The sequence below is a fragment of the Sarcophilus harrisii genome, chromosome 2 (assembly GCF_902635505.1).
Source record: "Sarcophilus harrisii chromosome 2, mSarHar1.11, whole genome shotgun sequence".
NCBI classification, from domain to species: Eukaryota; Metazoa; Chordata; class Mammalia; order Dasyuromorphia; family Dasyuridae; genus Sarcophilus; species Sarcophilus harrisii.
In genome coordinates, this window is record NC_045427.1 from 586,884,704 (window position 1) to 586,900,065 (window position 15,362).

Genomic DNA, 15,362 nt, shown 5'->3' on the forward strand with positions numbered 1-15,362 from the left:
ATAAAGGAAAGCAGATGACAGAATGAAGGATTATAATTGCCACAGATTCAGTGGGCTGCATTTTGCTGTTTTATACTTTTTTAAAAAGACCACTTGAAAAAATCTTTAAGTTATTTTAAATTAATTGGCTGGGCTTAGATTATTTTTAACTTTTTTATTCTTCAGTGTTATATCCTTCATAGGCATTATTTGCAACAGACTTTCAGAATCAGTAGTTAATCAGTTGTATCCTGTAATGCCATAATTATGTAGTGATGGTGCAGTTGTCGGAAGCAGTAATCCTGTTTTTAAAATCATATGGCTTTGGGTCATGTACCCTGCATTTTACCGGATATATTTTGTGTTTTGTAGCTAGTGCAAATCATCATAAACACAACACACCTGGAACAAGCCTGTAAATACCTTGAAGACTTTATAACTAACATAACAAATATTTCTCAAGAAACAGTTCATACTACAAGACTTTATGGACTTTCTACATTTAAGGTATGTAAAGTGTAACTTGGTTACCAGACCAAAAAGTTCATTATAATCACTGTAAGCAGACTATTAAAAGTAAAAGGCAATTTTTATTATATACTTAATGCCAGCAAATTCCTAAGAATTGAGAATTAAAGATAATCATTATCAACAGTGAGCAGATAAATGTAATTTCCTTTTTGGCATTTTAAACATCTTATTAAAATTAAGAAAAATGTGTGTTTTCTGCAGATGTCACATTTTGGTCACATTTTTAGATCATAGTAAATTCTAATTTGTCTGTCATTACAATTAAATTATGATTAGATTTTTTAAAATTAAATTTTAATAATTCATTTCATTCAGAGTATGTATTGCTATATTCATAGGAATAACTAGGTATAGATTCTAAAATTAAGATTACATAAATGAATAACAAAAACTATTATGTATCCTTCATTGACAATGATAATTTTTAAAAATTATTTTTTATATGACATTAAAAACTTTTACTTTTGCTTGAATGGAATAGTTTGCTTTCTGTATGTTTATTATCAGGTGATTAAAGTTATTCTAGCAGAACAAGTTTCCTGAAGCTATACTTCAGAATTTATAATTGTGGTAGAAAAAATATTTTGCAAATTATAGTTGTTGATTTATGAAGTTTTTTCAAGAATATAAGATAATTGGAAATTACTTTTATATTGAGATATGTTGGCTTTCATTGGGATTAGTAATCAGTTTCATTTTTTTTACATATAAAACTTTGTGCCTCATGAAAAATTCTTTGTGTTATTTTTCAAAACTGTTCTTCTCTGTGTTTTTTTCTCTTCTGCATATTTAAAAAATATACAAAATCATATGGCTTTTTCTCATTCCCAATCCTTCTTGACGTTTCTATATAGCCTTTGACACTCTTGACTACTTTTCTTCTCTGGGGTTTGTTAACATTACTTTCTTTTGCTTCTTCTATCTGATGGGTCTTTTTGTTGGTCAATATTGTTGGTCAATATTTTAGTTGAGTGAAACAAGAATGGAAAACGGGCATACCATACTTTATTGCATTTCATTGAAAATAGCACTTTTGTAAGTTAAATATAACTATGGTTTGTTTCTGTCATTTCATAAACCTAGGATTAGTTATTTTTAGATATAAAAGAATGATTTAGAAAACAAAGAGATGGTTTCAATAAACTATGTAAATAAGATAGATATTTTTAAAATTTACAAATAAATTCTTTGAGAAGAATTGTTTTAGACATTACCCAAACTTGTGTGAAGACAGAAGATTTTTGGGAAGTTAATCAAAATCCTACTTCTTAACTACTGCTCTATAGATTTGTCCTAGGTTCTCATTTCTGTCTCTATTTTCTTGGTGATATCAATTTCCATGGTTTTAATTATCATCTCTATGCAGATAAATCCCTAGTGTACATATCCAGATCTAGTCTCTCTCCTAAGATCAGTCCCATCTTACCAGTGGTCTACTGGAAACTTTGAACTGGAAATCATTTAGACTTAAAAGGAAATCATTTTGAACTCAAGATATCTAAACCAAGATTCCCTAAAATTCTTTTTCTACTGAAGGAACCACCATCCTTTCAGCTAGCCAGATTTATAATTTTGTAATTTGAGGAATCCTCAATTTCTTATTCCAACTCATCTCACTTAGCCAATTAATTTCCAAGTCATATAAATTTTACTTTCAGAACATTTATTATATTTGTGTCCTGATGTCTTCTCATCTGTTCTTATGTGATCCTGTACTCTTTATTTTTGGCTGCTGGCAGTACTTTCTCTTTGATCTTAGAACCTTAGATTTTTGGCTATATTTTGACTTTTTATTTTTGGCTTTTATTTTGAATTTTGTCTAAGTAGTGACTGGTGACTTCTTTCTCTTTTCACTTTGTTTACTGATTCCTAAGGATTTGGGTAGTTTTTATTTAAAATTTCTTGAAATATATTATACAGGATTTTTATTTGGTCATGGTTTTCATGGAGTCTATTGATTCTTAAATTATATCTACTTGACCTTTTCCCCAGATTGTTGATAGTGGATACCTTACCTTATATTTTCTTTTATTTTTTTAGTCACTGAACTCTGCTACATTCTGATTTTCAAGAAGTTTTGTAGATGATATTTTCTATTTTTGCTATGTTATACCTATGTTTCTTCTTTGATGTGAACTCTTTCAGGTTTTTAACCAGTTTATTTCTGCTGCAATTGTCTTGTCTGGAGAGGTTCCCGTAGTCTTTTCATTGTCTTTGTGTATAATCGTGATCTAGATAAGAGAGTTTTCTATGATTTCTCTTTGGCTTTCTCCATAATTATTTATTCTGATGACCTTTTAATCTTTTCTGGAGCATATGTAGGAGAGATGGGTGTTTGTCTAACTTTTTATGCTGCTTTCTTAACCAAAAATGAAAATTTTGTATATATATAACATATATGCATTACCATCTATTTTGCCAGTGTACTCTCAGAACTATGGCATCTTACATTTGACATCTGTTACCATTTTTTTTTTGTTATCACAAGACATATTGGCTATAAATATTCTAGTATGTTTAGACCTTCCTTTCTGCCTTTCAAAATTGGGATTTATTAGTAGGATCACTAGGTCATGAGGAATGAATAATTAGGGACTTTTTTTGCATAATTTCATGTTGTTTTCTAGAATGTCAGACTAATTCACAGCTATATCAGCTTCTTCCCCTCCTCCTTTGCAGAGTAGAAGACTAAAGATATAGAGTACTACATTTTTTTCTATATGGTTGTTTAGTTTTGCTGAATTAAGTTTTATATTGGGAAACCTAAAGTGATATAGAAAACATATCAATAATAATTCAAAATTCAAAAATGTGTTAATGTGCTTAGACTCCCAGTTTCTCTAATATAGGGCTTCTTAAATTTTTTCCACTTGTGACGTCTTTTTTGCCCAAGAAATTTTTACACAACCCTGCCTCAAATCTGAGCTGAGGTGTTTCTGGTAATGCGTAGTGCAAAGTGAACAAATTGTGTGTTCAGAACCAAGGCTAGAGTACAGTTGTGTGACAGTCAGGCACTGCCAGAAACCCCTCAGATTCACTACTTATTTGATTTTGAATTAAATTTTGGTCATTGCATTGCAGAAACTTTAATATAAATAGCATATTCTTGATCAGCTCTGTAGAGTAGGCCTATTATAAATTACATATTATTATGTATGTATAATACATATATATAACATACATGTGATGTATATTAATATATTGTGGAAAATGTTCCAATTTTAGCCTTCTTTATAGATATCTTATCCATATTTCATCAGCTCCATTATAATATGGATATTGCAAGTCTCTATCTAACATGTAATACTTTGTATTATAGTTATATGTATCTCTCTTTCTAGATTACAAATGCCTGCAGGAAAAGACAGATTCTTAATCTAAATTTTTATCTCCCTCCTAGCCTAATAGAATGCTCTATGTTAGGTACAATGAAAATATTTGTTAAATAGATAACTCACTCATCCAGTATAACAATTCTCTTAACTGCATCATTGATGATCATTTAATTAATCTCTGCTTGAACATATCTTATGGTGATGTCAGGCAACTTATTTGAATGAGAATCATTCATTTTTGTTCTGTCATACAGTATTTGTTAGAAAGTTCTAATAGTATTCTTTAAGTTCTTAAAGACCAGAGATGGTTTTTCATTTTGTCTTTGTATCTTTGTAGTAAAGCACAGTGTAGATGCTTAATAAATGCTTATGGAATTGAATTGAAATAATTTTCTCAATTCTGTATTTGCACAAATAAAAAAAAAATCCAACTCCAAGTGTTAAATTTATAAGTTTTGCATAATTAAATACTTGTTGAATTGACTTGAAATGATCTTCTAAATTTGCACAATTCTTAAATATAATAATCTTGCTGTTGACTATAACCATTTTGCATAATTAAATACTTAATGAAAATGAAATATATAATGTTTCTTTTGGTTAATTTTCCCACTAAAATATTTTAAATTTAAATTTTCCTATCTAATTAGTGTCTTCTGAAAATTTAGTAAACTTCTAGCTTTTATCAAAAAATATTGAACACAATGGTACTAAGCACAATATTGTAGTATCTAGTCACTAGAGATCTCTTTTTAGATTTGCATTGATTCATATATCAACATGCTTTGAGTTTTAGTAATTCAATGCATATATATACAAGGGTATAGCAACTATTTTGAAATCAAGGTATATTATATTTGTGGTATCTTCTGGATCTGTCAATTCAGTTACTTTATGTAAAAAGGAAAAAATGTTAAGTTGCTAGGATTCATTATTAGTGAATACATGTGGGTGCCTACTGTTAATCATTTTCCATTGACTACCCACAATCTATTTTACACGATATTTTAAAAAAATTTTCAGTTTAAACTTTACTGTTTTAAATTTACTGATCTGTACTTTTCAATATTTACTTTTTTTGAAAATTTTAATGTTTGTTCATCTCTAATCTTTTGTCACTTCTTCCACTCTCTATGGTTTCTTAAAGATTACTGACAGCAATTCTGTTATAATATGACTGACTTCAGAGTCGTGGGATGCAATTTGTCAGGAAGAGCCTGAAGAATTGTACTAACAGTTTCTAATTTCTCTGTTGCTATCTCCTTATCTACTTTGGACTTAATTCCCTCATAATTGTTCATTCTTCATCTCTCTCTCTCTCTCTCTCTCTCTCTCTCTCTCTCTCTCTCTCTCTCTTTCTGAATTAGGAAAAAGCAAAATTAGAATTTTTAAAGTAATTCTACTTTTTGTCATATTCAGTTCAGCACACATCCCTTTCTAGCTTAAAAAAAATGCTTTGTGTTGTCCTTAGCATTTTCCCATTTTAGATACAAAGAAATTTAGGCTTAGAGAGAGATTAAGGGAGATTGGGGCAGAGATGGAACTCCAAAATGTTAATCCAGGTTTTTTCATTCCAAGTACAACATTCTTTCTACTACACTATGTTCTTTAAATGATGAATGTTATACCCCCTTAAAATAATCCAAAGTGGGTATAATAATATGAATGTCAAGGCTTAGGATACAGTTAGTATTTGGAAAGAATATATAATCCACATACCTATTATTATTTAAGATGAGAATCCAAGTACCAAAAGCAAAAGAAGAAAAAGTTTTGTGGAAAGAGAAAAAGCATTAGGGCAAAAGATGATATAAGAGATTTAAGTAAAGACCTTTATTATACCTCTAGGAAATAATAGTAACTAGCATTTTACATAGTGCTTTAAGTGCAAAACACTTTAATATTTTCTTATTTTATCTTCACAACAACCCTAGGAGTTAGGTGTTATTATCATACCATTTTATAGTTTCAGGAAACTGAGATAGTGACTTATTATTAATCAATAGCTAGTAAGTATCAGAAGTCAGATTGAATTTAGGTCTTTTTGATTATAGGTCCAAATCTGTTGTACCACATATCTGCCCAATGACTTTTATCCTGTACTTCAAATAAATGTGACCACCCCTCAAAATACATATAATAAAAGAAAATTTAGAACTTCAGGGAAACTTTTTGTATGCTCTTTAATCATTTATTTTGTTCTCAATGTATGTGTGTGTGTGTGTGTGTGTGTGTGTGTGTGTGTCTGTGTTTTAACACTAGGATGCCAGACATTCAGCTGAAGGTGAAATATATACTAAACTCAACCAAAAAATTGATGAATTTGTTCAGCTTGCTGACTATGACTGGACAATGTCAGAGCCAGATGGAAGAGCCAGTGGATATTTAATGGATCTTATTAATTTCTTACGAAGCACCTTTCAAGTGTTTACTCATTTGCCTGTAAGTATGAACATTTTTTAAAATGACTTGTTTTTATTAAAGTCAGGCTCTCTGTAATATGCCGTTAATAGTTAGTTTTAATGAGGGGATTTAATAGAAATTAATTTGATTTTTAAAAATTGCTAGTTTCCAACTTCTGTTTCCTAATTCAGTTTGTATGCTCTCAGCTCAGCATTTTGTTTTATGAAATATTTTATGAAAACATTTAAATTCTGCATATTAAAAATTTTGTATAATATTGTATAATATTATAAAATTTTATATTATAAAAATAGTATAATAAATTTAAAAAATATGTTGCTGAAAGTTAAATGATTTTTCCTGTCAGAAAGGCAGACAGAAAGTTGGGTGGGATAAATAAATGACTTAAAAGTAAAACAAAATAGACATTATTCTTTAGTACAAAATATTGTGTGATTTGTACTTTAATTTCTTGGCTGTTATAGTTGATAAGACATAATATTCTGGAAAAGGTCCAGAGAGGTCCCCCTAAAGTGATCAAGGGTCAGTGATCAAGTGTTTGAAAAAGTAATTTTAGAATAAAAAGAGCTACTTTAATGAATGGTTAGTAAATTTATTAAACTTTTTATCCCAAGAGAGTATATTAATAGAAATAATAAATTTATACTTGTGTTTTTTTTCAATACCATTTTAAAAGAGGAAATATGGATTTTGTTTTCTTTTCAGTCAAAAGACTTTTTAAATTCTATCAACCATAAGAGGTTTGATGAAAATTTGGTGAGCTAAAGACATTTTACATTTCTCTACATTTTGATAAAAGTAGAGAAAAAGTACTTAAAGAATGCTTACAAGGGTAAAGTGCTCTGACCAAAGCTCTTTATGGGAGAATATTTTACTTTTTACTGAAGTATATGGTTCCTTTTGTCACTGTGAATTCACTGTGTTCCCACCTGGAACTCTCTCTCTCTCTTCCCCTCCCCCTTCTTCCTCTCGTCTCTTTGAGATAAATCCTTGACCTTTTCCTGTTGGTATCTGTAGGGCAGTTTTGGACTGTCTGAGACAACATCCCGGGGTGACATTGAAAGAGATAGAATAGTGGATCAAATGAACCATTACTTTTACATAATATGACAGTTCTTGTGATATTAGACGAATTTTCATGTATCATAGTGTTTTTTTTTTAAATCAGCTAATACACATTTATCTCTTGTAAAATAAAATTGGGTTATAATGGTATCATACTAGATGGTCATTAAACAACAGTACCATCATTATCCAAATGAATATATCATCAGCATACTTTCAGTTATTAAAGATATTTCTTTTAGTTATTAAAGATATCTTTCATTTATGTTTCTTCCTTATCAAGGCTTTACATAGATGGTCATTTTCATTTAGTATCCTTTAAGCCAAAAATTGGATTCTAACTATCATAGTCTAGTGTAATTATAAACCCTTATGCTGATTTGACCACAAGTTAAAAAGTATTAACTGTGTTGTCTTAAATTGTTTTATAGTTTTTACATTGCTATTTATGTATCCCTTTTTATCATTTCATATATAGACTTTCATATTCATTTTTTGTAAATAATATATTTCCTGTTTAGCATTATAGTGCTTTTAATTAGTAATTGTGAAAGTTTTTTCTTTCATTTTTTTTCCCTTAAAAGCTGTTCTGTGCATTTGGTGATATGCTTATTTGTATATTTGTCTTCTTATGAAGAATCATTAATTGAAGTGATATAGTGACTGAAATAGAATTTTATATATGTTACAAAGATTAATAATCAAAAACACATGTTCTAAGGGTGTGTGATTCTCTAATTTTCTTTCCTTCCTATCTGTAAAATTTTATGTAATTCTGTTGGCTTGATTGTTTAGAAATAACTTTCTGTGAAAGAAATAGTACATATTTTGAAACATGTAGACTAATGTTCCAGTTGCAAGGTATGACAAGATTAGGTAGGAGTAATACTAATTGCAACAATAAGAGTAATAATAATAATAACAAGAATAAGAAGAGAAAGGAAAGGAGAAAGAGGAGGGAGAGGAAAAGGAAAGAAAAGTAGGAGGAAGAGGAAGATGATGAAGATGACTGTCAGAGAGACATTTAAAATCCATTATGGTTCTGGCCAGCCTTAAATGTATTATTATCCCTTCTAAATAAGATATTATCATCTTTACTAAGTGGAACTAAGTGTATTCAAAATTAAGGACCAATATGAACCAAGACATCTTATTCATCACTTGATATTAATCAATTATATCAAAGTAGATAGCTTCACCAAAACACATTAAACAGTTACTTCATTTTATGGAAGTTTTTCTCCAGCTATATCAAAATGTTATTTGTATTTTGTGATCATAAATTTTTTAACTGCAATTATATATTTCCATTGTATTCATATTCCATATTTATTTCAACATTTTCATATTAGTCATTTTGTATAAGAAAACATGAATAAAAATGAAAGAAAGCAAAAAATAGCTTTAAGCTATATTCAAACAAATGTTTTTTTTTTCTTTTTTTGGAGACTGATAATATGCTTCATCATTAGTCCTTTGTAATTGTTTTGGATCATTATATAGAGCATAAAATTATTAATGTAGACTAATGAAAGCTAGAGGTTGAAAGCTTTGAACTTAAATCACAAAGTCACATTGAACTAATGGATGAAGGTTTTTACATACAAATACCTTGGGCTTTTCCAGGGAATATACAGTAAGCATAAATTTTTCAGAGAATAGGCTGGAATTGAATATCCTGAAATCAAATGTGAAGAGCATGTTTAAAGCATTGGCCTTAATGGACACTTTCAGAATTATGAATTGAGCAGAGTTAGGTAGTATTAGAACTAAAACACACATGATATTAATGAAACATAGAACCAACCCTAAACCAAATATAGAAGCTTGATGTTCTTCATGGTCTAACAGATGACAAATCCCTTTACCCAAAGCACCCCTTCCTGCCCTCAGAGATATCTCTTTGGTATGTGGAAGCTTGTAAGAGGGAGTAGTATTACAAACAAGGACTTTGAAAACTCCTGGAGAACTCAGCAAATAAGCTCTACTTGAACTAGACCATTATTTCAGACTGAACTCTTGCTCTCAATCATCTGGATATAAAACATTGATCTATAAAAATTTAAGAACATTGTTTCATTAGATGTCACCATTTCCAAATATTTAAATTTTCCAAGCTATATGAAATGAAAACTTTAAAAAACATAGATCTACCAGAGGAAATAAAAATCACAAAGAAACAATGAGATGCCTATCATCCCTCTTTCTGTTTGCTACTTGAATTGTATGAAGAATACATTCAATGAGCCTATAGAGAAGATGAACTTAACATTTTATGTTCTCATAATTTATATTCAGTTACAGAGTTACTTTCTCTACTTATGCAATAGTTTATAAACTATTAAAGGTTAAAGAGCAAGAAGTTTGCTTTGGGAACTATTTCCGTTGAAAAGGATAAAATGAATAAGATGATGATGGCAGTTGTAGTGATGATGATGATGATGATGGTAATACTAAAAAATAGCAAAGAAGTTTGTCAGCTTCTTCTCTGATATAAAATTGATTCTATGTTTCTTACCAGAAACTTATTTCTTATTTATTTATTTATTACCAAATCACGAGAGTACCAATGACTCCTCCAAATATGGGATATTTAGAGTCAGCTAGATGGCACAGTGGATAGAGCATCAGCCCTGAAGTCAGGAGAACCTGAGGTTAAGCCTCAGACACTTAATACTATGTGACTCTCAGCAAGTTACTTAACCCCAATTGCCTCAACCAAAATAAATAAATAATATAGGCTATTTAAATGCTCATATATTTTATACTTTGTAGAAAGCATTCATACTTGCATCTCCCCTGTGAACACACTCCCCCATCCCCCCACCCCACGAAAACAATACAGAGACTTACGAGTAAAAAGCTGTACCAAAAAATCTCAGGGATGTCAGGAACAACTTAAGGATCTTGCAATTATTGAACTAGATACCTGAAAGGTTTGGAACATTTTAACACCTTTATTGATTTTTGCAAAACTTGTAACTTAGTTCCATAATCATGGCTGAGGAATGAATTGTAAAAATGTAAAAAGCTCCATGCATAATAAAGATGCTAAAGTATTTGATGATCATATTTAAAGCAAGCGATCTATACAATAATGTCAAGAACAGTTGGTATAAAATATGACATCTCTAGAGAAGGGTTACTCCTACATTATTTTGCCCTGCCTAAACTGTTTATTCCTAAATAGAATTGAGTATATCTTTTGAGTCAAAAAGCAAGTCATAGAAAAGCATCATATTATCCCTTAAGTATATGGATGATATCAAGTTATATGATTGAAAAGCATGTTAAATACCTGCTTCATCTGGTAGGAACTTTATTTAATGATACCATAATATCTTTTGGATTTAAACACTGTAAGATTATTAATGTATGCCAAGGAGTAGAGAAAGAAGGTTTTGCGCCTGAATCTGGAAGTCAATTTAAACCAGTTGATGAAATGATACTTCCAGACAAAATACACCGAGCATGAAATTGTCAGGGACAAAACTGAAGTCTGTATATGAAGAGACTGACTTAAAATAATTAAATGAATCTGTGATCTCATTGCTTTATGAGTTTCTTTCAATGATACAAATCATAATACATCTATGTTTGCTTTGATATGCAACTCTTATCTATTCCCTCTGTTAAGTTTGTAACAGGGAATTCATTCCATGTGCTAGAAACCTTCCTATTCCCTGACATTGAGAGAATATCAGTGGAATACTCTGGCTGTTTACCTGTCACCCCTAATTCTTGCCAAGTGAAAGCCTGTCTTGTCCTTCTGTTATTCATTTCCTTATTGATGTCTTTTACTCTTGCTCTTCAGAGTTCTTAGTTGATATGTGGTGCAGCTTGATCATACCCATGTATCTTTCCATTTTCCTTTGATATTCAATTTTAATTTGTTAAAAACTATTTTGTTTTTTTTATTTCCCATAATAGCTGACATTTATTTACAAATTCAGATCCACATTTGAAATTATAATTATATGTAAGATATGGTATTTAGTTCAAACCTCATAGAAATATGCAGTGAAATTTTTTATTTAATCTTTTTAACATTATAAAACTCCACATGATAAGAAAAATATATTTTTGATTCAATATTATTACAAACTAAAAGGGTATTTGTAGAAAGCAAAATTTATAGAATAAAAAGATTTTTAAAAACTACTGCATATTGTATCTAGAGATAAGCCTACACTGCTATGGTGAAAATGTTATTGCCATTTAAAATATTTTAGCAGCATAATTTGAACTCTTTTTTCTCCCTTTAAATATTCATAATGATAGTTACAGAGTCATCTACCAGTCAGGTAATTTGTATGCTTACATTCTCACATGATGAACCAAATGTAGTTGGATAGCTAAAATCAATAATGTTATTCTCCTAATAATTTTTGACAGCTAGACTTACATAACTTGAAGACCTCTCGTGCTTTCTTATTTACTGGAACTGATCAATACCTTTAACCTTCCAGAGTAAGACTATTTCAGGTCTGATTAAATAAGCAATGATTTTAATTTTGAATCCCTTTCATAGTTTCCCAAATAAAAGTGTTAGGCAAGCGTTAGACAGTTTAAGTCTAGGTTGAATTTTCTCTTTTCTTAAAAATGTAAATTCTGGAAGGCATCCTTTTCCAGAATAACCTTTTGCCTACATTAAAATTTTTGTTGATCAATGTATCTACCTTCTTTGATTATTTTCCTCAAAACATCAGGATAATTGGCTGCTGTGTTCTCATCTGCACAGACTACCTTTCTGGTAATTTAGCATTATGCAACTGAACTTGATTCTTAGAGCTATTGATCCAATGCTAGCCATAAAAATTTGTTCATTGTCCCCATCATTTCCAATTTTTTCACTGTCTTAAACTTGAAGTTTTTGTCTATATAGTTGCTTTGCTCAGAGGAATGTGTTTTTTATTTTGTCCTTCAATCCATAGTGCTTATATTCCTTGTAGTTATTTGCAAATTCACAAAAAGCTGAAATTGTCTTTTTCTTTTATTTTGTATAATCTGTATATAGATTAAGTCATTCTAACATCTTGTCCTATTTGAGTTACTGTGATCTGATTCTTATTATTTAATTATATCAAATTTTTGTTTTAATGTAATAACATGCTCATCTAAAGTCCGTTTCCTTTTGTCTATTTTGTCAAGAGCTCTTTTAAAAAATGAGCATATATTGATAATATGGTAAGCAGCAGCATGCTACTTCACAGGTGGATGTAGGCAAGATTCAGATGGGATAATAAAAATAATAATGATAACATTTATGTAACACTTACTGTATGGCTAGGCACTGTGCTGTGTATCTTCACATCAATTCTAGTGGCTAGGTACTGTAATTCTTATTTTACTGATGGGGAAATGAAACAGTTGGAAGTTTAGTGACTTGGCCAGAGCTCAGGTGTTCCTGACTCTAGGCCCAGAACTCTTTCTACTGAACCACTCAGTTGCCTGGGATATGTTAAAACACTTGCATGTGCTACATTAGTGAATTTTTGCTTGTATTAAATGCAACCTGATAATTATATAATTTATGCTAAACCAAATTTTACATGTTTTGACTTGCATTAATCATGACCCAGCTCTATTACAGGTTTTAGGAAGGATTTTGTATACTTTAGCATATTATCTTCATAACAATACTGTGAAATCACATTATAGAAATTATTCTGTTGTCCATCCTTCATACTCAAAGACGACCAATGACATCACTCTGTTGGAGTCAAGATACAGTGTATCTGACTGTGGATGATTAGTACAATATGAGTTCAGAAGACTCTACCACAGGTTGGGCACAAATATTCTGTTTGAACATTTGAACATTTGGAACAAAGATATTTTTAGATTTGTGCATCTTATATTTCCTTTGTGCTATTCCGATTCTAATTTGCTCATAGAGCACAGGACTTTCTTTGATGCTAGGTGGTCTTATATGCTAGTATCTCCCATGGCTCACAATTGATTTAAAGTACTGCAGAGAGACCTTGAAAATGTCCTTCTGCTGCTGCTTCTAGCTTCCATGTGAGTGCTTGCTTTTTGTGAGTTCTAAAGTACCGGCATTCAGGCTATGTGATAATGTCATTGGAGTTGTGCTCTCTATAGGATAGAGTTTGGATGCTTGAGAATATTATGCTCGAGAAAGGACTTTAGTATCCAGTACCTTATTTTGCCAAGTCAGAATCTTCCTAAGACAATTCGAATGGAACTGGTTCAGTTTTCTGGCAAAGTATTATTGTCCAGGTTTCATAGGCATACTACAAAGAAGTCAGCACAATGACTATTGAAGTAGTTCTTCAATTTGGTATGCAGCTTAATATCTTCTCTCCCAGCCTTTCCTTTTGCACTTTCCCAATGCCGAGCTTTAGCTGGCAATGAATATATTAACCTCATCATTTATATATACATCCCCCGGAAGATATGTTGCCAAGGGAAGTGAATTTATCCATAGCACTCAGAATATCTCCCTTTGCTCTATCTGATGGTTCATTTTATGAATGGTATGGTTCTGGCTGGTGGAGAACTGTTTCTTTGCAATTGATTTTCAGGCCAAAAGTAGTTCAACTAGTAGATAACTGAGTCATATACTTTGGCATCTCAGCTTCAGAGGCTGCAGTGAGTACACAGTCATCACTGAGTTGCACACTAATAACCTCCCTCCACTTTGACTTTTCACCATTAAATCATTTATTATTACTTCAGTAGCTGGCCTGGTACCATTTTCATTTTTGTGGAAGCTGTCTAATAACATTAAAGGAAATGTTAAAAAATATGGGAGCAAGAACACAATCCGGTTTCACTCCACTGGTGACTGGGAAAGTGTGAGAATAGCCTCTTTTATTTATGATCTATGTAGACATATCATCATGAAACTGGTGTACAAATTATTGTGTTATTCTACTTGTTTTATAAATGAGGACAAAAGATACCTATAGAGTTTAAGCTTAATCTTCAGTTCCTACAGTCAGTAAGTACTTGTCCATGGCAGATTTGAATCTGTATCTTTCCTGACTCCTTGGATACTGTATTCTTTCTATTATTAAAAACATAACTATACTCCTAAGACTAGAATATATTCCTTCTGTTGTTACTCTGAAAGAACTTGGAAGTTAAAACATCGATATGTTGTTTTTGATTATTATGTACAATAATAAGTGTAATTTTATTCTCATTTTAAATTTTATTAATTTTAATTTTAGACAATTTATCGATTTTTTCATATTATTTTCATTTACAAACATGTTCCCCTTCCCAGAAATCTATCTTTTATAACAAAGAATAAAAAATAAAGAAAAAGAGAGGGAAAAGAAGTTTAGGAAAATTAACCAGTACATCATCTGAACCTATTGATATATGGTGTGTTCAACCTATAGTCATTAATATCTGTGAAGAAGTTAGGAAGTATATTTTCTCTCCTCTTCTTTGAAATCTAGTTTGATCATTCAATGAAAAGAATCATAATTTCAGTTTTAAACACAGTTTCTGACAAGTAAATATTTAATAAATGGTTGTTGATTAACCTACTTATATAACATTCGCTTATTTTCAAAGCTATATTATAAAGTTTATAACAGCCTATAACATGACAAATTTACTCAAATCTTTAATGAATGGGAAATAATTATTTTACTGTTCATGTTTCCTATCCTTTTCCCCAGAGTATCTTTGTTGGTCCAGCTGTGGACCAACAAATCATTCTTAGTCTCAAGAATCCTAGAGAAAATACACCAGTTATCACCCATCTCTACCTCTAGATATAGGAGCTCTGCAATTATTTCAAGACATATAACCACAAGTCAACTAACATAAGCATTATTAGAGTGGGTGGGAATTGTTCTATTTCTTTTATTTTTGATAAGCTCTATTATCAATAGTTGTAGGAAAGCAATCAATTGATTTCTCTGCTTCTACCTTGTATTTATATTAAACTGTGGTATTATTTGGGAAATATTGTGAATAAGTAGAGCCATTGGGATATGATTTCATCAGTGTTATTTAGAATACAACTTGTAGAGATTCAGGCAGAATTGT

At 30.6% G+C, this 15,362-nt stretch overlaps 1 protein-coding gene across 10 annotated transcripts in view; it reads left to right on the top strand.

Annotated features, from left to right (window-relative positions):
• The window catches only part of EXOC6 (exocyst complex component 6), a 202,081-nt gene that overhangs the window by 117,747 nt on the left and 68,972 nt on the right, over positions 1-15,362 (top strand). For 9 of the 10 annotated variants that reach the window (XM_031956064.1, XM_031956065.1, XM_031956068.1 and 6 more), the window contains exons 17-18: positions 352-486; positions 6,108-6,287. In XM_031956064.1, the coding sequence (XP_031811924.1) occupies positions 352-486; positions 6,108-6,287 (315 nt within the window). The remainder of the gene's footprint in view (positions 1-351; positions 487-6,107; positions 6,288-15,362) is intronic. The other variant, XM_031956071.1, reaches the window with a different exon arrangement.